We start from the raw sequence: 25,853 nt of genomic DNA on the forward strand, positions 1-25,853 counted from the left end.
CTTTGCCCTTTATTTCTTGGTGTCCGCTATCTCCTAAATTCCAAAATCTTTTTTTTTTTTTTTTTTTTACTTCATAGTTCATCAAATTTGAATTTGCTTTATGCAAAACTGTTGAAAATTATGTACTCCAACACAGTCCAGGAAAACCGCCAAGAGATTGTCATGGTTATATTGTCAATGGCCTTAGGATAATTTTCGGGCTCAGGTTATGATTACTGTCAACTCTGTAGAGGCTTCCTGGCTGGTGGGAGGGTGACTCGCCAAGCGACTGATGCTGGAACAGAAGGGAGAGCTAGAGGTACGGAGAGCTCTTAGAGTGGCCTGAAGACTCCGAGGTCTGAGTCTGTCTTGATACCAAAACACTGGTCAGCTTGTCATTTCTGATACTTGTTTCTTTTTTATTGCAAAAGAAGAGCTTTCAGGAATGGTGAACCAATTCTATTGGGCTCTGCCTTCACTAGTCTGTAAGGTCTGTGAGGGCAGAGTAATGCTTGCCTATCCATCTCCCCAGTCCCTTGTTCAGAAATAGATGCTTGAAAGAAAACCAAAAGAAATTGTCCTTCCGCTCTTCAAGGCAGGATAAACTGTCCCCCAAAATCTTCATCTCGCAAGAGACAGGACTTCTGAACTCCTTTGACTGTGTCACCAACATCGGGCTTCACATGCCTCTCTAACGACTTTCTCTTTTTTTCCCTTCTGTCCTTAGGCTGAACCCTCCTTGATTCATCCTAGGACCAGAATAATGACCACCTGTCTGGTTTGCTGCATGGAATCTTTCTCTCCCTATGATTCTCCCAGCTTACTCTACAATCTCAGAAGATTCTTCCTTCTTTCATTTTGCTGCTCAATGAAAGGAAGGACTTCAATGCTGTCCCATTACCATCAACCAAGTTCAATAAAACACTGTTAGCTGGTGTTCAGGATTGCTGTGATCGGGGGCAACTGACACTTTCTGGCTTTTCTGCCTTTTCCTAGGTAGATTACTCAGTACCAGGCCGACCAAATGCAAGGGTGCCCCAAGCACACCCCATGTGCAACTCCTCATCTCTGAGTCATTGCTTAAATTCTCCCCAGTCGTTAGTGCCAAAGCCCCTGGCCAGGCAGTCACAGGTAGGGAGTGCTCAATTAATTTGTTTTCTTGCATTTTGACAGTACACGAGATAGAGAGTTAAAAATTATACACCCTTTCTTCAGATACATAGTGATTTGGTTATTTGAATTTTGTTCACTGTTTTTTCAATTCTATTATGCTTTTCTAAAAATGATTTATGGTATTTGGTTTAAATAAAAGTACTTCAAATTATTAGAATGTTAAGATAACTTCTGCTTAATATTTGGAGCCAGGGAGAAAACTCTTACGCACACAAAATTAATTTTATCTCATTAACTAAAGGTGTTCTTGAAAGAAGTTGTTTTAATGTACCATCGAGTTTGTAACCTTCCCTAAAACAAGTTTTTCTTTTCCTCTGATTTTCTGAAGTTGTCTGTACCAAAATGATACTGTTATTCTGGAATGTTGATGTGGTAGGAAACTTCTACTTATGTCTCTAAAAAGTAGGCTATGATTACATATCATAAAAATAGATGTAAAACGTGGCTATTCTGGCCTCTTGAGGTCAGAGAACCTTGCCATAAGCATGTCTAATCACATGTCTGTACATCTCAGTGACTTAATATTTCAAATAACAGACATTTTAATACAAGACAATCAAAATATAGCCCTCAGTGGGTGAATTAATAGTTACTTTGTAATCAACTGCTACCCTCGGAAGTCATGAAAATGCAGTATTCATTTTTTATTTAATCAGTTACATTACATAGAGTTATTTTTTTCAAGATATTCACGTATTAACCTGAGAAATATGTAATTAACACATAGAATCTCTCCCTTTCCCTGCTATTTGTTTTAAGTACAAGAAGTGAGTTTAGCTAAAAGTTATATGATGAAATTCTCTCAGAGGAACTGTAAAGCAAATTGAATCAAATTTAAGTATTTATGCTTGTCAACAATTCAGATGTTTTTTTGAAAGTTTTTATTTATTCATTTAAGTAATCTCTGCACCCAGCGCGGGTCTCAAACTCATGACCCTCGGATCAAGGGTAGCGTGCTCTCCTGACTGAGGCAACCCAACAATGTAGTTCTTAAATTCACATTTCATCAGAGTCATTAAATTTTCACCTTTCTGGACATTAAATTTTCGCCATCATTGTGCTTTCCTGAAGCAAAACTGCATGGAGAATCATCTTCTATCTTCCTTCCTCCAGGTCCAGACAGGCCGGGGTCTCATCCGTGAGTTCCAAACGGAGCTGCTTATTGTTCTGCTCAACAGAGACCCACTGGGCATGACCAAACCTTTCTCTATGAATTAAACAGAATGTTCATGGCTGCCCTCAGTGTCCAGGAGCAGCTCAAAGCCAAACTGACTCAAACCCTTTGTCCATGAAGGTGTCCTAAGACTATCTTGGTGTCTTAAGACAATCTACTTCAGTAAGCCTTTTTCTTTTTCAAGTGAGAGCTCTTTAAGCAAAAGTTAAATTTTATCACTGACATATTGCCATATTTTCATGAAATATTTGAAATGGCATGAACCGTTTAAGGGCAAAGAGGAATACTTTTCGATGCTTCGTGTTTTATTTGCTATTAAGTTACATTGGCAATGTTTCCCATTATACAAACTTTATGATGTACTTAACCATCAAAATCACTTCCTATAACCCCAGAAAGAACTTGAAATTGCTGTTCATGATGATAGTATTAAAGATGACATTTATCATAATAAAAATTGTAATTTAAAAATGTTAAAATCTCTGTGAGATTACCTCTATTAGAAGTCAACCCTAGTCACCCCTCCCCACTCAATTCATGTCTCTCCTAGCACTTTCTGTTTTTACCTTTCTGCAGTTTTCTTTGTAACATTTGTAACTGTTAGACATATTCAATGATTACATGTTTATTTGCTTATTTTCTGTTTCCTTCCATTACCGTGTAAACTCCTTAAGGACTAGACTTTTTCTGTTCTGTTCACACTTACATTCCTAACACTAGCCTGTGTGCGTAATAGAGGGCAGGTACTCAAATAGGTACATACAGAATGAATGAACGAGAAGTAAATGGAACTTTCTGATATGACTTGGGATTTAAAAACTACTTGTAATTCAGTTACTTGGTCAAAGGTGGGATTGTAGACTGGTTTATCCTCTGACTATTTACTCGTTTATAAAATGAAAAGGACACTTATCCCCTGCAGAAGAGGTGATAGACACGTGTAAGATCTCAGAGCCAAAGTGGCTCCTTAAATATGGTAGCAACCCTCGGATTTTATCTCCTTCCTTCCCTTTTAGTTCACACCCCCTGTGTCTCATACCCCTACTAGAGGTGAAGGAAAGCCAAGGCAGAGAGGAAGATGTAGTCTAAGAGGTAGTGGAACAAAGATTCGGGATGAATCTGGTCAGTTTTTTTTAGAAATCAGCCCCCTTTTGCACTTGAGCACTCCAATAAATAATTGTCAAATAAATGAGGAAACTTTAAAGAAATTCTAAATCAGAATTTAATCTCTTTTAAGTGAAAAGTCAAATTTTTAAAAAATATATTCTCTTCTCACAATTTCTCTGTGATGAATAGGATTTGTAGGTAAATTGTCCAAAAACACACACGCGTGCGCGCGCACACAGACACACACACATTCTACCTCTGAAATATTGCCGTCTTTCTATGAATTACCAGAGGAAGGAAAATTCTCATGCAGAATCAGGTGAGGCAGTTCCTTTCAGAAATCAAAGTACAGGAATGTGTTGCTCGTGACTCCATCACCAGTGTCCAGAGAAGTGTCCAGCACAGACAAGACGGAAAGTGCACTTTTGTCCAATTGAACTGAAGGACTATAAGGAGGAAAAGTATTTTAGTTCTGTGGCCAACACCATCTCTAGAATATCACAACACAGACATCTTTCTTCATGAACTATTCATTTCTTTAAAGGAATCTCTCTTTGTTTTGGGGTCAGTTATGGTCATAAAATTCATAACTGCTGTAGACAGGACCATTGGAAAACCACAAGTTGGAACAGCTGAAGTATTCATGCACAGGAGGCCATGAACTTGGTGTCACTACAAAGCTCCCAGCGCACCGTCTTCTATCATGTGACTTCATAATCCTCCAACCACTCCCTTCGAATTTCAGCAGGTATGAAGTCCGCGTGGATGCACATAATATAGTTGAGTCGCTCTTTGATTCCTGACTTGAAGATAATTTCCTAGACCACATATAATAATTTGCCCATTTTTAGATTAAGTAAGTAAGTTATGAAAGTAAACATTATCTAGTCGTTTTTACCTGGAAAATGGAGAACAGGGTTCTAAAAAATGAAAACAAAGCATTTGATGTATGAACTATTATTTGGTCCACATTATTTTCTCTTCACTCTTGGATATTTAAGGAATGTCTCAAAATCATCTCTCAAAATAAACAAAAAGGTCATTTTTCAACCATTTTACATATTTCATCTTTAAAGTATGGATTTTTTTTCCTCTAGTGAATTATTTATGGGCTGGGCCATTTTTGGTAAAATGTAAGGGATTTTTCCTGCCAACTTATGAAAGCACAAAAACAAACGGAAGCCACAACTATGTGCCTTCCAGCTTTCGTAACGCCAGCCATCTGTTTTCTGTAAGGTAGTTGTTGTTTTTTCTTGTTAAATTCTCCCTGTGAAATGTTTTTCTTGAGATTTCTTTTTTTGGTCTGTGACTTCTACCCAGTGATACTACTCACTCGTGGACCATAAAGGCCCACATGGATTTTGTAACTTCTGATATTCACACCAGAATCTCACTGGACTGATCCAACTTGGATACATTTCCAGGGAGATGGATTTCTGAGATACCGAAGAGTCATACTGCTTAAAGCGATTTTAATTTAAGACTTCTTACACCTTAATAAGAGATGATTATTGAAATTTCTGTTTGTGATCATTTTTAGCGGTAATTTTCCTATGGGGGGGGAATGCCAATTAGCTTTCCCCTGGGTTGTTTTAAGGAAGGAACCGAAAATATATCCTTTTCTAACAAGTGGATATAAGGAAGTTGAAAGGCTCCAAATAGGCATGATCTTTCAAAGAAACAACAAGCAATTTTCTTATAGTTTCGTCCATTTAAAGGAAGTAGTGCACATTGGAAGTGCTTGCTGTAGTGACTAAAGTAATTATATCCAAAACTGGCATCAAAATACTGGACGAGCCTTTAAAAAATACAGATTTCCAGTTGCAAAACAAAATCAGAATCACAAGAGATAGGGTCTAGGAGGTGATTTTTCTTAAAGAAAATTTCTTTGAGTGATTTTGTTGCAAAGCCAGATTTGAGAAGCAGGGGCTTAAAACAGAATCAAGGCTGAAATCTAAAATAAATTAAGAAAGTTAAATGGAAAATTAAAAAGGATTTAAAAGAAAACTCTTCAGTTTGAGGGATACATGGCAATTGAAGTCCCAAAACACATACAGCTTTTATTTGGGGTAAAATCTTTGAATGGAAGATCCTAAAATATAGGCATAAAAGAACCTGAAGCTTTAAAAGGCTCTGAAAGATGATACTGGGGTTCGCCTTCCGATCTGGCAGGCTCAATGCCACCTACTTTAAAAAGACATATCTTTTAAGGTATTGGTTATAGTGGCTGAAGTCACAAAATAATCTGTGACAGACTCTTGTCAAGGTTATCATATAATTAATTAGTTTGAAAAGCTTTCCAGCCATGGATTATATTAGACACAGGTGTATTGCTGTGGGCGGGGGGCTCAGGTATTGTGGCATTAACAAGCCATACCAATTACTACGATGGCCTTGCCTAGTATCGTATGCTAACTCAAAAAAAATCCCTCTTGCCCTGCAGAAATCACCTTTCCCCTCTTCTCTGTGTGTTATCACTGCTCTTCTTGAAATCTGAGCACAGTCCTGTGTTGTGATGTTACTTATATGGACAGACCCAAAGCCTTGACAGTTAAGTAACTTCCCCTCGGGGCATTTTGTGGGAGAAACAGGGTTCCTCCACTGTCTTCATAGCCCCGCACATGGATTTCTGTGAGGATTAGGAAATGCATGATTTCTCTCTGCTCCTTCACCCTACTCCAGATGCTGGTAGGTCCCCATACTGGGCAGAGAAGTGAGCATGAATTTGCTTTTGATGTATGTGTAAACGGGGTTGACACAGACAAGAGGAGTCTGGGGAAGTTTAGCTAAATAATAACGGCAGTGTTTAAACCACACTGATTTTCTTCAGAGCACTTTCACATCTACGTGATTCTCAGATCCTTGTGGGGGGAAGTGCATTGCCCCTATCTGTAGATGAAACAATTTAAGGGCCAAGTAATTCGTCTATAACGCGTCATTTTCAGTGCCAGGGTTAAAAAAAACAAAATCAAACAAAAAGCTCAGGTTCCCCGGACCCCTTAAAGTCCACTGCCCCCACATCACTTTGCCTTTCAGGGACCCCCAGTGACGAGCTTGAGTCAAAATACGTCTGAAAGCCTTGGGAGGTAAAGGGGCAAACTCGCCCTCTCTTCCCCATCCCTCGCTCTCTTGGTTTAAGTAAGAGGAGGGCGACTTGCCCTGAAGGTGAAGCCCAAGTATGAGGGGCTGAAATGCATCAGAAAGCTGACCGCAGCCCCCCAGGCCGCCTCCTCTTCCGACTCTGGCTCTTTTCCCATCACGGGTCTCTTTCTTCGGCTTTCCCTCCCCCTTCTTCTCACCGGAGTGAATTCCACGTGGCTCCTGGATGAACTCTGCTTCTGCCTCCACTCTCACTGACACAACACTTACTCCAGCAAGACGAACCTACTCCTCCTACGAAATGCCTGGAACAGTGTTTGGGCTGCCCTGTCGGCATCCCGGGTCTACGCCTGTCGGGTCCTTACGTTCTGTACATTAGTTGCTTGATCGTCTGACTGTCTTATGCTTCCTGAGGCTACAGCTACTTGGAGTATGAATGCTTTCAAGTTTGAATTTGAACGTCCTCGACTTCGTTCAGCTCTGGTACATAGTGGAGAAATGGTGGAGTCCCTGCTCAGTATTTGTTGGATGCTATTGTCTCTGCTCATGACTTTAGTGTTACTTGGATGTTTTTTGGAGATTCTGAATCATTCCTTTACCTTGCCAAGACCTTTCAAGTCCCCTGCATAGGACACTGGGTTTTATGTATGTCATTTTATTAAATGATGCCATTTAACAGGAGAAATTAGATTTGATTTACATTATTTTGTTTGTGCACACTTTACTAAAAACATATTATTCCTCCTGAGTTTTAGGACTTTTTGATCTTTAATATAATTGCCAAACAGCTGATTTCCTCTTTCCTCTTAAGAAATTCTGCAGAATTTTCTACTTAATGTGCTCTAAGTGCCAAATCATTTTTCTTGAAACTGACTCTCGTTTAGCAACATGAAAAGAAATAAAATTTTATAATTTTTTTCAATATTAGGGAGGTACTTCCTTTTGGCAGTAAAATACGTAAGTATTAATATTAAAAATAAGAAATATTAATTTACCATTAGCAATGATAACTGAGAGAAATTTGCCATAGTCTCTTTCCATCACACAAAATATTACCATTACAAAGATCCACATAAACTCACTGATAGATAATAGACACTTTGCTACCTATTGTCACATTGGCTTTTTTATTAAATTTTAAATTATTTACATAATTTAAACTATTAAGTGTAAACTACAATTTTAAACTATTAAGAAGGACAAACTGAATGAATAAGATAAATTAATCCCAAATCATTTTAAATGTACTCTAGTTCCTACATAAAAATACATTTTTAAATTTCTGACATCTTTAGCGCACTAAGTAAAGGCAATTCATCGTACGTGGGCTAGCATAAAGTAGCATTAAGTCATGGCTGGATGGGGTTGTCACAGTGTATTTCATATTCCCATAAGTCCTTGGTAAAGTCTTTCCTCACGGAGAGAGAGCTAAAGGAATCCAGAGCGTGATCTTATGGACGGTAGAATAACGGTGCATATATGAATTCCGCTGTGCGGCAGTTTGGTCTGGATAGAGAGCATGGTTTGTCTGTTCCTAGACCTGGTAACTCCCAGAGAACTGGTAACTGTATATGGGCATGAAATAATGCTTCTAAATTCACTCTTCTGTTCAGCAATGCGTCTGCCCTGCGTGGCCTTACTCCTCTAGTGTGGAACCTGTACCACTCCAGAGAGAGCCTGTTGCTGGAGTGAACCTTTAGTGTCCCTTTGTATCTCCCCACCGCGTCTCATTCGGTGATGTGCCGGTCATGAAGAGTCGAGCTGAGTTCTCATTAAATCCCGTCAGCCTTTATACTTGATGTTTAACTAATGAAGTCACATTAAGTTAATCACGGCCATGCCATTAACCTCGTAAGAATTTCCAGTTTCTCCCAGTTATCTCCCCTTAAATAAGCACGCAAAAGGATCAGGTTTGAATTTTTTTATTAGATCACATCCCCTCTTTTTAAACAAAACTAGCTCTCACGTTTATTCCATTATTTGCTTTTATTCCTCATCATTATTGCCAGTCAAATTAATTGTGACTGAACTGATCATTACTAAGCAGGAGAAAATTGAAATTGTACCTTGGCCCTTGGAGGGAGGTTTCTCTTTTCAAAACTCTTAACACAAGATTAAATTAAAAAAAAAAAAAGAAGAAGAAAGAAAACAGTTAAGAACTTTTGTAAAGCCTAATGCGGACTTTGGAAAAAAGTGAAAGGAAATGAAAACGTGAATAAGGAGCAATTTAAAAAGCAGTTGGTTATTGGTTTGCTTTAAATCGTCTTTTTCAGTGTTGAATTTTATTGGGTTTTCCCGGGTGGCTTTTTCGGCATCACCTCTTTAGTTTAAATAAAGTAGATAGAATAAAGTATATTCTTTATTATTAGGGGAGTCATATTCATGTGGTGTAAGTTGAATTTTCTAGAGGAAAATTTCATTTCCTGTGTCCTAGAAACCCATCTAAAACGGCTCAGCAATGACCGGCCTGCACCAGTCGCTAGTCGTGCTCATCAGGATGCCCGAAGGCTTATTTGTGTCGTGGAGATCCTTTTTCCCCATCAATATCCTGTGAAGCCTCAGGAAAGCGGGGGGAATTTCACAGGATATTAGGATGTAACATTTGGTGGCTACACAGGCATCACGTCAGGAAATTAAATACTGACTTTAGAGTCGGAGGCTGAGTAGGAAGGAAGAATGGAGTTCGCATTCTCCGTGTGATGCACCGGCTTCTCCTTGGTAACCAAGTCAGTCTTTAAAAGACCTTGGTAATCTCTCGTTCCTTATCGCTAAGGTGAACTGCGCTTACTCTTTATTTTCCTTCCTTTCAAGTGAACCCAGACCCCCCTGCCCCTCCTCCTTCACGCGGACGTCAGCTCATGACCGCCACGGACCCAAACCTGCACTTAGAGGACACATTTTAAGTTGTATACGTGCAGGTTTGTCCTTCCTTCCTTCTTTCTCTAAAGCAGCCGTCCGGCCGGCCTCGGACTGAGAATGGGATGCCGGAGTGTGTGGTTTTTCCAGTATCGGCCCTGCCCCTCTCTACCTCTGGGCGGACGGATGCCCGGCCTCCCTCGAGCAGCTGGAAGGATTTGCTACGGAGCTTCCAGAAGACACAGCGCTGCCCTTGTAACGCAGTAGACAGTGGCTGTTAGTATTGATGCGGGGTGGTTCCTCCTCAACATTCCTCCGAATACGCCTTAACCAGGGTTTAAAACTTTTCCAATCAACTTTTTATCTTTCCAAACTTCTATTTTACTCAAGGTCTATACCATTCTCCCAGCCTGTAGACATCTGAGTTTTCTAGGCTGCTGTGTAACAGAGTGTGACACACTGGTTGGCTTACAACGAAGTGTAATTGTCTCAATTCTGAAGACCCGAAGCTCCACATCAGAACACTGTCCCGACCGCATTCCCTGCAAACCCTGTGGAGGGGGAAGCCGTCCTGCCTCTTCTGAGCCCCTCAGGCTCGCGGCCGTGCTCTGCTGGCCTTGGATGGCAGCCGTGCTCCAACCTCTGCCTCCGGCGCGTGGGTCTCTGTCTCTCTGTGTCTTCTCTTATCTTCTTCTGAGGACACCAGACACGTGGGATTAAGGGCCCACTGTACTCGGGTATGACCTCATCTTAAGTAATTACATCTTCAAAGGACTTATTTCCAAATAAGGTCAACGTATCATTTTAGGGCACATAACTCAACTCCTAACCATGTCTGGTAGATGTTACTTCCTCTGCTCATTCCTGAGCCTTGAAAGTCATTTTTAAAATTGTTCTAATACCCTGTCCCACCTGTAGTTAATCAAACCTTGCATATTTTATATCATGGATTTGCCCCACTTTCTTCATTCCTAGAATAACTATTTCTCCCACCCGCAGTGTAACATTTTTTAACTAGCAGCCTTCGGTCTTACTGCTTCCAGCTCATTTTCGGCTATGTTGTCAGAGCAATGTTCCTGAGACTGACTCATACTTTCTTCTTTTTAGTCACTTATTTAGTCAGCAAGCATTTATTGGACATTGTGCATTGGGCACTGTTCTGCAGGAATGATAAAGAGATAAATTAAATGCTGCTTATCCTCAATAAATGAATAACCCAGCAGTGTTTACATGTAAACAAACAAGTGGGTTTGAAGACGGTTGCAGGTGCTCTGCCAGGAGCAGGTGAGGTCCGAGTGCAGAGCAGCCGGACCACATGTGGGAAAGGAGCAAGTGTGCGAATCCTTTTTAGAGGCAGAGCTATTCTTTTTCCCAGAATTCACAACTCTTTTTTCCTGTAAATGGAACCAACCCCTTCTGATATGATACGTTTTCCCTCCTCTCCATGCCTTTTTTTTTTTTTTTAATGTGGTTTCTTCTCCCTTCTCAAGCAGTCTTCCTGACTGCTCAGCTCATCTCAAATGTCTTGCATTTTTCAAGACCTACTTTAGAACCCAGTTCTGTCCAGCCCTTCCCCGCTATGTCGCTCACAGTGATGCCATCTTCTCAAACCTCTTGAACAGGATTCTTCACACCTGCTATCTTACACAAAGGACTTGCTACCTCAGGGAATCTGAGAAAATGGCTATAAATCGATGTGCTGGGAATAAAATAAATGAACTTCTAACTCAGGTATTTGGCACCTTATTTTGTACTGTGTTCTGAATTATAAACTTGCATCCGTGGATGAAACTCAGGGTCTTTCAAAGTGGGTGTTATACAATGCAACTATGTTTGACTTCCTAAAATGCCAAGACTCTATAATCCAGAATTCTGTACTAAATTTGAAAAGTGGTAATAATTTTGGCTTTGCCAAATTTCCAAATGTTTGTGGAATCAGACCTGGAAAAATTCATTTATACTTCATCCCAACATGGCCAGACTTAGTCATCGGGGCGAATGGTTCCTCCCATGCCGCAGGGGCCAGCCCCTGGCCTCTGCTCAGCTGGTTGGCTCCACGGCCGGCCGAGGAGCTGCCCTCACTCCTCTCTGAGGCACCTACCTGGAGAGGCAATAAGAGGTTTGGAAACAAGAGAGCTGTTGTTTTACCCTCAGGCAAGAGAAGAGAAGGGGGGAAAGGGGAAGTCATGAGTGAGAGGAAGTGCTTGTAGTCCTTCCGACTCATCCAGGCCGTTGGGCGGAGAGCAGGAGTCCACTGCCAATGACCAGCTATGAGCCAGGAGTGACAATATTATACAACCTGGAAGTGAGTTTTTGGAAGAAACCGCTTTGGATCCTAGTTTTCTCACTCAAAGAAAAAGAAAAAAGAAAAAACAGAAAGAAAGCAGAAAAACTAAAAATGTATTAAATTAAAGAAAGGAAATAAAGAAATCACAGAACTGGAATCACAGAATTCTTGATTTTCCTTACCTCCAGCCTACATGAAGTGACCCTCCTAAGTATTTCGCTCCAGCCTGGGTTTGCCTCTATATACTTGGAGAATGTGTTCTAATAGTCCGTTTCTGGACGGTTCCCTCATAGAGGGAGTGAGCTCCTTAAGTGCGGGGGTTGGGGGAGGAAGGAATCCATTAAATCACCTCTGTATTCCCATTATTTGGCAAAGTAACAGATAATAAATATTTGCTGAATAGACAGTATTATCAAAATCCATTCATTCTGTTATTTTGGTATTTGTTTCAAGAGCAAATGCATTTACTTTATCATTTGAAAGCATGATTTTTTAAAGCTCTGTATTTATTTATTTGACAGAGATAGAGAGGGAGCATGAGCAGAGCAGGGAAGAGGGGTAGAGGGAGAAGCAGGCTCCCCACTGACCAGGGAGATCCCTATTGTGGCCGGACCCCAGGAACATGACCTGAGCTGAAGGCAGAGGCTTAACCGACTGAACCCCCCAGTTGCCCTCACTGGAAAGCATTCTTAATGCCAAAGGTGCTGGAAGACTAAAACACAGAAGGAAAGCTGAAACCCACACAGGGGATCTTGTAACTCTGGCCTTGACGTAAGAGAGCCGTAGGGTGAGCATTTGTGGGTTTCTGCTCTCCCACTGATATGCATTCAGAATGTCCACAGTTTGCAGTACACTTTATTACCATACAGGACCCTGAAGGACAGTCAAATAGGTGATCTATCTGCTCTTAAGATAATTCAGTGTCATTTGGAATTCTATGTTGTCTTTATTCCAAGCTACTTGAAGTCTGCTTTTATAAATACAACTTTCTCCCCCAAATGACTGAAAGTTGTTTTTGTTTTAGAAACTAGAAAATGCTCGGGTTGATGTCCCCAAGAATTAGTTCTAGTTGATTAAGATAAATAGCATTAGGCAAAGATCTTTCAAAACACAGAGGAAGATTTCCAGAGTTGAGTTTATAAAATTTCAATGTGTATGCAGTTTTCCAGAATGTACCATGGGAATACACGTATATGCAAACTTATTTTGTCCTACAAGAAAATTTCAGTACCTTTTGCAGTTTTCGTATATTTTGACTGTTTTTGGCAAGTAAGCTGTGTCCCAAATGTCTCATTTCATGATCCGGAGTGAACTCTTGTATTAGACAAGAATTCGGTGAAATTCACTGTTTAAGTAAATATTGACTAAATGGATTAAATAATGCCTTCATTTCATTTACCAGATTGACTAATTTATTTAGATTAACTTTTAGCAACAGTTTAAGGCATTTCATTTCACCTAAAAGTAAAGGCTCAAAAAGTAAAGGCACAAAATAGACATAAATTAAATCTAGGTAGATCGGGACTAAAGTGATATCTTAGAATATTTCATTTCACCTAAAAGTAAAGGCTCATATTTTGTTTTTTCCTATGCAGTAATAAATGGAGACACTGAGGCTTGTTTTTCATGTATTATAGGAAACAGCCTAGTTACTCTGTCTTTTTGTCCAACCTAAATTTTACATACCAGGTTAGCAAATGTCCTACATCCTTTTCTGATTTCAACACCTGCTAGCCACTATTAGCACGAAATAAGTATTCCATCACTATTTAGGGTTGAATAAATAATTGAAAGTTTTTGAGAACTCTGAATTCTCCTATTGGTATTTTAAGAAAATAGTGAGGGTTCTTTCCTTACATACAGCCATAGTCACAATGTTTTCAGAAATTAACATAGTCACAATGTTTTCAGAATTAAACAATAGTGATAAAATTCAGAGTTTAAACAAAACCAAGGAATGATTTTGAATAATTGTAAATAATTTAAGCTTTTGAAATTTAATAAAGCTTGTCATGTTCATGTTACCTCTACAAAAGGGTGTTTTGATTTGGTCCTCATTGATTTACTTATTAAAGGAAATAACTACTCAAAAGCACATAGATTTACAGATCAAAATCTTGGATTCCATCCTTTTTTTCTTTTTTTCTTTTTTTTTTTTTGTATTTTCCTTATCCAATCATAGGATAAGGAGATATCCCTAGTTGAATTCTATGTTTTGCTAAAGAAACTTGCAAATCTTCCTTCTCGGTGTAATAAAAGTATGTAGGAACAAAACATTATTGTCTTGATTGGCCTCAGCCTCCTTCCCCTCCCCCTCTTCTTCCTCCTCCTGTTCCTTCCCGCTTTGCTTTTTGCTTTTCTTGTCTATTGTTCCCTCTACAAACACAGACATTTCCCAACCAATAGTTCTCCTGTGCATATAGAAAGTTATTAATAACTTTCCCGTAAATATTCCCTGAATATTACTGTGGCAGTTGTCCGGCAATGGGGTTCAGTGCATTGTAGGGCTTGATCTTAGAACTTCAACAAATAAGATGGCCAGTAAATGATCGCGAGTGTGTGTTCTAGAAGGGAAGCTGAACAGGAGGAGATGGATTTAGATTCTGAAACAGTGATTTTAGTCTTATTTTAAGTAATCTGTTACCTACTCTAGAACTGATTTGGGGAAGGAATGCCAGAAAGAAGGGTAAAACCCATTTTCATTACTGTTCTTTGGTGAAATCACCTTCTAATTTTGTAATAGACACAAAATAGACATAAATTAAATCTAGGTAGATCGGGACTAAAGTGGGAATGATGGGTATTAGGTCAAGTCCCTAAAGAGACCCATGTGGAGAATATTAGAAATTGTGCCTTCAGGATGACAGCAGTAGGGCCCTTCCTCCAGAAGCGAACTCCCAGGGGAAGAGTGCAGAAAGGGACAACCACGTTAGGTCCCCTCTCCAGACTGCAGGGTATTTTAGAATTCTTGATAGTAAAATGAATGGAATCAAAGAGTCATTGAGAACTGCGGAATGTTTCAGTGATTATAAAAGAAATTTCAGTTTGGTCAGGGCAAAGGCAGTGAGTAAAAAGTAAGTCAATAAAGAATAAATTAGAAGAAATAAACTTGACTATGATGTCTGGATTTTCCATAGAGGCTTAAATCTTCTTTTGTGGCAGGGAATTTTGGAAAAGAAGGCAAAACTTAGTGGCAAAGAAATCATAAGATACAGAGTTGAAATCATTCTAAAAATGTTTCATCATATAAAGTGTCAAATTGTATACCCATCTTTTGTTTTTGAGTATAGTGGACACATAATGTTACATTGTTACAACTGTGTACCTTATGTTGTGTTTACCCCAGGCACAGCTACCCTCCTTCAGTCAGATCTGAGTACCCCATACTGAATATTCTCTTAATACATAAAAATAACTTTTTTGTTTTAAAAATGAATAAAAGTATATGTTCTTTTCAGGACAAAATACCTGAAATAAATAGCATTAATACATGATATTCCCACAATGCCTGGCATTTTAAATCCTTGTAGGTATGGCCCACATTTAAATAGTAGTGAAAAATGAGCCTTTTAAAAAAATTACGTAATAAATACAAGATCAAAGAAAATAGTTTTATATCCAATATGGTCTAGATCTCTCCCTGATATTCTTACAATTGAATATTCAACAAATTAACTCATCAAATACTTATTGAGCATCTACTATGATCCTGACACTATTATAGGATGTTGGGGTATATCACTGGACAAGCCAGAATAAATTCCATCTGTCCCTATAAAGCTATTATTCTATCATGGGGAGTAAACAATAAACATAAATACAATAATATAGTAGGCCTTAAAGTGATAAGTACTATATTAAAAGAAGAAAAGAGCAGGTCCTGGTGGATTGAGAGTGACATGGGTGTGTGTCTGTGCGCCAAGTTTCAAAGTTCTCGTGAGGTGGCTGGAAGAGACTTTGTGGGGAAGGTAACACTTGAGCAAAGCCTCAAGGACATGGTGGAAATCTGGACAGCAAGTACCATATATGGCTCAGAATTTGCTGCGGGCTTCATGGATCACCAGACCACAGGAAAACCCCGATACCACCCATTTGCCAGAAAAATAGCTGGGCAGATTTTTGGTTCTCCTCTTTATTTCCAGCTGTATCATGCTGGGCAGAGACGAACACACCGACTTCATTCAAGGCAATTCAAAGCTGTTCAGCATTCAGGTGGGCGCGTTGGCCTAGCCCAGATGGTGTCGAACTCAGGCACTGAGGGTTAGCATTTGGGACAAGCACTGGGTTTGCGTAGGAATTCCGACTGAAATCCCTAATGTTTTCAGCACAAGGCAGGCTTCACTTTCTTCGTGGTGCTTTTCCAGCTACGCCCCAGCTTGAGCCGAGTTTCTGAAGGAAACCACGTCGGTGTCGGGCGCACGAGCGGACGGAGTGGGGTTTCCGGGGAACCGACGGGCGCCGCCTGCGCGGGTCATTCCCGCTTCTCAGTCCGGCCGCAGTCGCCCGGATTTCCCCACACGTTGAAGAAACTTCCGACGCACCTAACATGAGAAATCTTCCTTTTAATTTTCTCCATTCCAACTCAAGTGGAACCGGCAGTTTTCCTGAGCCGAGAAGCCTTCGCACGGGCGCCGGAGAGCTGCCCTGGGTCGCGGAGGTCCGCCCGCTGCAGACGCGCGTCCGGTCCTGGACGTCTGTCCGTCCGTCCGAAGTGCGGCCGAGCCAGGCCTCGTCTCCTGCTTCTTGGATGTTAGGTCATTTTTTCAGAATTAATTGTTATTGTATCTCGCTGGCGTGGAAAGTAGGGTTGTCCTTCGTCATCTGGAAACGTGGCTCCGCTCGGGTCATCAGCGGCCGCCTCTTCCCGCTCCGCGCTGCGACGGGGCGGGCGGGGCGCGACGGAGGGGACAGCTGGGTGACCTGCTGCGGCCGACGGCGGAAGCCGCCAGCGGACCGGACCGCCGCGGGTGCGGACCCGGAGGCCGCCCGGGTTCACCGGCACCCGCCCCACCCCCTCCGAACCTTGCGGCCGAGGGGGCGACCTCGTCCGCAGCCGGCAGGTCCCTTCGCCGTCCCGGCGGCTCCGGGCGCATCGCGGCTTCGCTGCGGGACCTTCGCGCGGGGAGAGACACCGCGTGGCGCCCCGGCCCCGACCCGGGACCGGGAAGGACGAGCCGCGACGCGCCCACCTCTGGGTCCCCCTTGGGTCGACCACGCCCAGAGCAGGGGGACCGAGGGGTCCTCGGAGGGGTTTCGGGACCGAGGCCCGACGCTGGGGAGGCAGCATCTGGGGTCCGGCGCGGGGCCGCGGACGCGGCCTCGGGGGCCGTCAGAGACCAGAGACACTTCAGTAACTAAAGAAGAAACTTTAAATAGAGAAACTTCAGAGAATGTTGGCCCAGACCGTCGTGACCCCGCGGCGCTGGGCGGGGAGGGCGGAAGGGCCGCAGCTTCTCTGAAAATCGTCCGAAATGGGGGCCGTGGGGGCGCACGCGGCTTCCCGTCCGGTCGTGCAGGCGTCTGGGTATGAGGGACAACTCGGAGGACCCTCAGGCGACCCTCCATGACCCGTCCCATTCAACACGGGAGTCCCGAGCTGCCGTCCTCTCCGAGACGCGGGGAAGGGGCAGGTCAGTCTCAGTGCGCACCTCAGCGACCCGCCGCGCCCCCTCCCTCCCTCGCGCAGTCGTCCACCCGCACATGCGTCCGTCCAAGTCCGATGACCTGACCCTGGCCGTGGAGGTCACTGAGAGGAACGTAGTTCTGGCTCCCCAGGAACTTACGGTCCAGTGGGGAAAATTACCGGAACAGACACTGGTCTGAAAAGAAGATTTAAAATGCGTGTGACGTGTAAGGACTCGGCACTGTTTCTGCCGGGAAGAACTTCCCTTAACGTCCAGGGAATGATCAGCATAGGCTCAGGAGATTTTATTTCATGGATTTTCCAAAGTTTTTAATAGACCCCAATAATTTACTACACAGAGAGAATCACATCTTTCCTGGGAAGTCAGTGGTTTCAATATGGCCATTTCTGTGCAGGCTTTTTTGTACAAATGTGATTCTATAAAGGAATGTGGACCCAGGCTATGGCCGGTAAGTGACCAGCGGTTCTGGGGACGGAATTTCTAATTATCTGTGATAATAAGATGGTAGATTTGGTCTGCCATCTAGTGATTAAAACTGAATTCTTACAACTGCATTTAAAGCACATGAAAGCTTTATGAGAAGACACGTCTTTAAAGATACGTGAGAAACAGGGCAATCGGGTTACTCTGGAGCACAGTGTGGTTGGGTAAAATACATCTCGTTGCTAAGACATCGGTGCCAGGACATTTGTGGTGATGACTTCACCGTGGACTGGTTCAATGCGTTGGAACATGGTAAGGGTAAAAGAACCCTGCAGCTTGGAAGACAAAATTTTTGGAAGTTGCAACACCACAGAAGATCACAAAATAATGGCAGCATTATCAGACATCTACCAGTCCTACCAGTCCTCCTCAATTTTAAGAAAATTTAAGAAACACCAATAGCAAACGACACGTGTCACAATATTGCAGTTTGGGAATGTTTCTTTAAGATTTTATTTAAAAAATTGCTTACCCACATACTTTAAAACCAGTCATTATTTAAGTTCCAGGCCTTATATCAAGGTTCGTGTTAGCTTGGGTTGATTTTTATGACATGTGTAGAGGAATCAGGACAGTATTGAATCTCTCAGAATGTCACCTGAACATTTCTATTTGTTTTTCGTAATATTGTCATTTATAAAATACTGTGTCATGACAACTTCGCTGCAAATTGCCTACAATTTTGCTTTCTATTTTACTTTTCTTCTCATTGAAGTAAACATCTATGGAGAAAACAGCAGGGCCAACCTAATCATCAGGCACACAACTACCATGTACAAACCCGAGAGGGGCAAGCCACCCTGTATTTTCTCCTTGGTGTTTCTTTGTACATGTCTTTCATTCAGACACGAACAATGAAGGTTCGCCGAGGTTTTGGGCCCTCTGTGATGTGTGTGGATCCTTGTGCGGGGGAGGAGAAGACAGGGTTTAGCAGTAAATGTGGTTTTTCATCTCCTTGCCATTTAAAAGCATTCCAACTAACTTTCCACATCATCTTAAATTTAATTATAAATTCTCCGGGGAAAAGGACCAGTGATGACTCATGGTCTATAACTAACTTTTAACATTGTCATTTAAGGAAAGTCCTACAGCGGCTCACTTCTTTGCCCCTGGGTTGAGGTCATGCTGTCTTAAACTTTCAGGAAGAAAGTGACCTTCTCTGAGTTGACACAGAAGAGAGAATGTGTCTTTTTATTCCCACCTCAAAGGAACCACAGAAATCAGGATAAATCACCCCAGAAGAGTCTCTCACACATTTTAATGTTATTTAATTGACAGCATTATTTCACATCGGCTCAGTTTTTGTATTCTCTATTTCTACTTCCCTAATTGTTTATTGAGGTCTACCTCACAATGATAATATGACTTTTTGGAAACAGAACAGATACACTCTCAGGACTGTGCATCCACTTAACTCCCAGGAAATATGTCAAACACCTTTGCCCCTCAGAGTGTGGGAAGGGAGAAGCAAGCTGCTTGAATTACAGTGAATCTCTTTTTCAGCCAATGGCATTTAGGGTTTGTGACTGGATATTTCTTTCTCAGCCATAAAACTTAATGAACAAAGTTACTCTTCAAGTATTTACCTCACTCACTTGTGCAGTAGACGATAGGTCTAAGTCCATTTCTGTACAGGGTGTGTTTGGTAGAAACGTTCATCATGGATTTACATTGTTTTAAAGTGGTTTTTCATCTAAGAAAAACGGCTTGCCTCACGGCTATTTGATGCACAGATTTCTTAATTTACTTCAAGACAGTCCCGCATTACAGCACGTTAAGGCATGAGTTCTGTTTTCTTCCGGGATTAAAATTCCTAAAATACGCAGAGTCAGTCCTGATTGCATCGGCCATGTGTTTTGTGATAAACTCTTCTGCTGAAGCAGCAGCAGATTAGAAACCAGGCGTCCAGATCATCCTGCGCCCGGCTCGGAAGGCGCGTGTGGTGGTGGAGAGCAGCTCCCTGCCGGCCGCAGGGCTGGGATGAAGGACTGGACACGTGCAGCAAAAGTGTTCCATGGAGTGAGAAGAATGCTGCCCAAGAAAAGCTTTCTAGAGTTAGGGGATGCATATTTGGGTCAACATCTTTCCCCTGAACTGAAATTTTTATCCGTAGCTCGGCACAGAGTGCATCGGCAAACAAGAAGCTCTTTCTACTGTAAGACTTTTTCTAGTGACAGACAGTCACCACGTTTATTGTGGTGAGCATTTTCTAGTGTATTTGATTGTCGAATCACTACGCTGTACACCTGAAAATAGAATATTGTATGTCAACTACACTTCGATTAAAAATAAAGAAAAATTATAAATACTTTTATATACCAATCACAAATGCCTTTTTAATTTTTATTTTAGTTTTAGCTTTGTACAAAGTTCATGTCCATGCGATGAAGTGAGTGAACCATAATTTAGACTCATGGGCACATTCCTGTCTATCCATTGAACAACTCTTTGTTGAGTGTTGGCTCCCGGCGAGGTGTGGAGTCCAACTATAGAAATGCCATGATGAACAAGAAAAACTAGTCCTTATCTTCGTGGAATTTACTGGCAAGGGAAGGAGATAAGAGAATAAACAGATAAAAAGAGTAAATTGATACTACTTGTGATAAGTTTAATGAGGGCACTGATTTTTCCTGCCTGTTTACATTTTAGAAACTGGTTAATTAGCTGGTGTAGAAAATGGACGGGTGAATGGGCTGGGTAAAGGAGGCTCCCTTTTGTAGAGCAGCCGGAACTGTGGGGGCCGGGGACAAGCAAACCACAGCAGTGAGCTCTATGTGTCTGGAGGGAGGAGGGAGATTGTGCAAGGACACTGGGAAGGGAATCTTTGGGCTTCGGAATTTAAGTAGTTTGGAGGAATCTATAGGAGCTAAGCAAGGATGATATGATCCGTATTGTGATTTAAAATACTGTAGTTTTGTTTCTTAAAAGACACAAAGAAGTAATATATTTCTCTTACAATAATTGTATAATAGAATTGTTATATGTATAAATGTGTGTATGTATTTTCCAAATCGGCATTACATTTTCATCTAAATGTAGACAGTATCTGGTAGATACTATATGATAGCTTACCATATTGCTGTGGTCGTGACTCTCCTTGATGACCTTGGACTGAAGACTACATTGCCCATGTGAGCTTTGCTTGTCCTTTGTGGCTTAATAAGCACCTGGAGCTCAGCAGACACATCCCATGAAAGGAGACACTGTTTTTCCTTTTCTAGCTTATGTTTAAAGCTAATTTTTAAAAACCCATACACTTTTTTCTTTCTTCACGGAATAAGAATACATATTGTCTTCTGTTGTTGCTGGATTTCCTAATCTAAAGTTTCTAGTGGTTGAAAATCATGTAAGGGTTCACCAAACACAGAAATTATATATTCCCCTTTGAACTATTCTTCTCCTCACCCTTTCAAATTTTTAAAAATGTGATCTTACTGATCTTCCTGTTTTGGGTTCCTTAAACCTTCACAATGAAATGTTTTGGGAAACACTACCTGCCATCTACTTTGGATCACTCTCCCCTCCCCTGTCTTACGAGGGCGTACATATAGCAATCGTTTCACTGTGAAGTGCACGTCGCTTCGCCTGTAAACGCCCGGACTGAGTCCATCCGTGTTTCACTCCTCAGTAGGTTAGTGCTCAGCCCAGAATTGCTGGACCCACAGGATGATTCACTTTCTTAAGTATTTTCCAAATTCCAAAATTTCAGAAGATTACTAACCTCCTTCCCCATCCCCTGCATCTTTTTCTTCTCATTCTAGAAGGATACGGTGAGGAAATAGCCTGCACTCAGAATGGTCAGATGTACTTGAACAGAGACATCTGGAAACCTGCCCCTTGCCAGATCTGCGTCTGTGACAATGGAGCCATTCTCTGTGACAAGATACAGTGCCAGGAGGTACTTGAATGTGCTGACCCTGTAACTCCCCCCGGAGAATGCTGTCCCGTCTGCCCACACACAGCTGGAGGTGGCAACACCAATTTCGGTAAGAATGCTTCAAGCCAACCCAGAGCAGCCCAGTGACTCATCCTCGTTCCAGTGGCTTTTGCTCCCAGAATTCAGCAACCAAGAGAATAATGAAGCCACTCGTCCGTCCGTGGTGTTGGGAGTTAATGGTTTTTCTCACACCTTATCTAATGTTACTGAGAGGAAGAGGATAATTTCCTGTCTTCTTAAAAACCAGGGGAATTTGGGTCTGAATTTTGTGTGGTTATGTCTAGTTTGAGAATTTCTTATGGTCACTTCACATGGCCATTTGTTACCCCGTGCATGCTGGATGCCTCCGAGATAGTTGTCGGTATTCTGGGAGGTCTGTTCATGCCCCAGAGGAGTTCTCGAAAACACATTTGTCTTCTCTGGTGCCAAGTTTGCTCTTGGGAATGGAATAATTATTTCTGATCTAATTTAATGCCAGAGCACCTTCTGTCACATCAGCTCATAAGAGCAGAATGCTTTTACCGATGGCTCAGAAAGACAAGAGAAGGAGATGGATTTCCTGAAGAAAAGAATGAAATCATTTGCTGGTTTTGAAAACTTTTTTTGGAGACAAATGCCTGTGTTTAATATAGACTATGTATTTGAATACATGTGTCAAAGACACATATTAGAGAAAGAAGTTCATATTTATGTGTTTCAATGAATAGGGAAGATTAATATTAAACTCTTAGGTCATTTGCTTCAGCGGTCGTGGATGTTCTAGCGTGGCATGCGTCAGTATCAAGATAGTGCTGAGACTTATTCCCCTGCCCAAAATTCCATTGCAAATAACAACAATCAACCATATTTTCACAAAATATTAGACCCTAATTTATCAGTTCTCCTCTTAGATATCATTCAACAGTAACATTGTGCCTTGAATAAATACCTAAACTCAATTTTTAGCAATGTAGTCAGAAAGACATAATGCAAAGAATTAAAAATATGACACCTAAGGGCTGCCCAAAGCTGATGCAATCTGCTAAGAAGCTCCAGGAACAAAGTAAAATTAAACCTATGGGGCCAAGTTAATAGTATGTTGGGACAATCGTGGCAAAAAACCAAAAACCCAAAACAGTAAAATATGTGACCTTCTGCAAATAGCTGGATTTGGAAAGTCCACTTTGTTCCAAAATGAATAATAAGAACAGCTAGTAACAGCACTGATGCGAAGATACTCTAAGAAAAAAGGCGGGGGAAAAAAAAAAGAAAAAAGGCGGGAGTGTTTAGCTACATTTACAAAATAAAGAACACACTGGTAAATATATTACCACAGAACTGATTAAAAAAAAATGACCATTTGCCATAAACTAAATAAAACTTAGTGGAGTAATTTATTAAGAAAGGGCTACATTAGAAATACAAAATAATTAATGATGAGGAAAGAGGTAGAAGAAAAAACCAAAACCATCACAGGGAAATGAAGATGACAGAGGCAAGAACACAGGAAGAATCAATACTGCCATTAAAAAAATAATTATTTTAACGGATCTATGAAAAAAGACCATTTGGTTTTCCTTGTAATTGAAACAAAGATATTTGGCAAAAGTGAAAAAGTATTCTTGACAAAGATGCTTGGTAACTTAGTATCAAATGGCATTTCATTCACATGATGAAATATTTACATCTCAGCTTAAAAGCTTCATAATGTCTAGTACTAGAATTATTTTCTCTAAACTCAGAGACAGAACATAGATATCCATCATCACCACTACAATTTAATCTTATTGAATGTACTTGAACAAACAATTAGGTAAGAGAAAAAATTAGAGGTTTAGAAATTAGAAGGAAGGAGGTAAAATGATTAGTTGCAGGAAATATAATTGTGTTCTTATAAAACTTAAAGGGAATGGAGTACAAAACTACTAAAAGAATAATTTTGTACAACAATGCAGTGTAAGATTACAAATTAATAGACTTAGCTATTTACCAACAATCACCCCATAGAATAAATAATGAGAATTAAAAATACCTCCTTTGTAATAGCAACAGATAGGATAAATGGCTAAGAACAAACCATATGAAATGTACAAGATCTACCTGAAAAAACTGTAAGACACTACTAACTCAAATGACAGCTTTAAAAAATAGAATGTCTCATTATATTTTTGGTTAGAGGGGCTAGTAATAGAAAAATCAGTAAAAGTGGGCCCCTCTGGGGCATTGAAATCTGGGCAGTAGGGGAAAGTGACAGGATGGAAGGAGATTTTTTTTACTCTATAATTGTATATCTTTAATGTATTTTGGTCTTTTAGCCATATGAATGAAGCCTACTAAAAAAAAAAAAAAAAAAGGGTCCAAACAATAGAATATTGATTGAAGATAATTCATTACTATTATAATAGTTAATTTTATCATTTAATGAGCTTTAAATGTTATAGGAATGGTGTGAGGAATATTTAAGTAATGTTAGAATTTTCCAAAGGGATGTATTACTTTGCCTATTATGGGAATATTGATCTAAAACAACTTTTGAGTTCTGCCTACTGGTAGTAGGGAAACCTGTTTAAGTTAAATTCTGACATCCCAAAAACCGATTACTGAAAATAGTAAGAGATTCTCAATAGCTATTTCTCCTTAAATCAACATGTTTAATGTATTTCTTCTTCTTTTTTTATAGGTAGAGGAAGAAAGGTAAGTTTTGCTTTGCATAGTTTCATTTTTGTGAAGGGTCTTCTTCAGTCTAATACTGTCCACTTGGGAGTGTGCTTTACAGCATTTGAAAGCCTTTTGTAAAGTACAAATTACCAAATATGAATATATGAGATACTTCACTTGTAGATTACAGCTGTCTCTATTTTATTCACTTTGTTAATCTTTGTTGATAGATGTTTCTTCTAGAAGGTTATAAACCCCTTAGGGATTGAGACTATGCCACATTAACCTTCAAATTACTTGCATTTATTGAGATGTCTGGTGGCTCAGTCTGTTAAGTGACTGACTCCTGATTTAGGCTCAAGTTGGGGCCTCAGGGTCATAAGATGGAGCCCCTGTCAGGCTCCGTGCTGGGTGTGGGACCTGCTTAAGATTCTCCCTTTGACCCTTTGACCCTCCCCACCTCCCTCTCTTAAAAAAAAAAAAAAGAGAAGAAGAAGAACAACAAATTGCATGTATTTATTACTGTGCTTAGTATATACCTTACACACATTGGAAGTTCAGTAACTGCTTCGTTGAAGGAAGGAAGGAGGAAAGGGGGAGATGTCGTACCTACCGTGGGGTTGTGGCCCCTCTTCTGTTGGTTGGAAAAGTAAATATTCACTTAAAAGAAGTAATTGAGCACTTGACCAAACACACATCACCTTTTCTTCTCTCCCCTTCCCCCAGTTCAAGGAGCCTAAAGCACAATCCCAGAAACAATCCTTACACTCAAGAGGACAATGGTATAGTTTAGCCTTGACCCTAGATAGAGCTGGCCACTTCACCACTTGTCTTCTGGATGTGGGTCATCCCTGAGTGGAGAGGGTTCCATTCCCTTGAAACTGGTTCAGTTTTCCAGTTAATTTGAAAATGGTGGCCTTTGTTTCAGTCTTGTCAGGGATCAGGAATGGACATGGGCAGTGATCCTGAGTTTCACAGCAAATACCAGGCAGATGACCACCAACTTTAAACTGCCTTTACTCTTACATATGGTGGAACTTCAGTAAGGTGAAAATCAGATACTCAGATAAAGCAATGCTATACATTCATGGTCGGTGAAAGCGATGCTATCAAGTGATGCTATCCTGCACTTTTTAATTAAAAGGGAAATAAAGTGTCTTACTGGGAATAAATATCAACGAAGTCATTTAGATTTGAATATATGTCAAAGGAGCAGATCTACAAATACAAGCTCACATTTAATTTACATCTGAAATTAAATCGGAAATTTCCCAAAGGCAGTGTAGCTGGGAGGGGACACTCGAAGCCGCTGCCGGTTTACCACGTCCTCGTTATGTGCTGACCATCATGACCGTCGATTATTATCAGGTGCCATCAGAACTGTCAGAGCAGAGCAATGTAATAAGAAGTTTTGTGCTTCTTTCATATATTAATTTTACTTATCATTCATTCATTCGTTCATTCTTGTTAACTCCC

General features: G+C 40.8%; 1 protein-coding gene across 2 annotated transcripts in view; it reads left to right on the plus strand.

Moving 5' to 3' along the window:
- The window catches only part of COL5A2 (collagen type V alpha 2 chain), a 134,410-nt gene that overhangs the window by 45,282 nt on the left and 63,275 nt on the right, over positions 1-25,853 (plus strand). The window contains exons 2-3 of one of the 2 annotated variants that reach the window (XM_082690498.1): positions 21,565-21,789; positions 24,400-24,413. In XM_082690498.1, coding sequence (XP_082546624.1) covers positions 21,565-21,789; positions 24,400-24,413 — 239 coding nt within the window. Of the gene's footprint in view, positions 1-21,564; positions 21,798-24,399; positions 24,414-25,853 lie in introns of both variants that reach the window. The other variant, XM_082690499.1, reaches the window with a different exon arrangement.

Source organism: Mustela nivalis (assembly GCF_964662115.1).
Source record: "Mustela nivalis genome assembly, chromosome: 11".
Lineage (NCBI taxonomy): Eukaryota > Metazoa > Chordata > Mammalia > Carnivora > Mustelidae > Mustela > Mustela nivalis.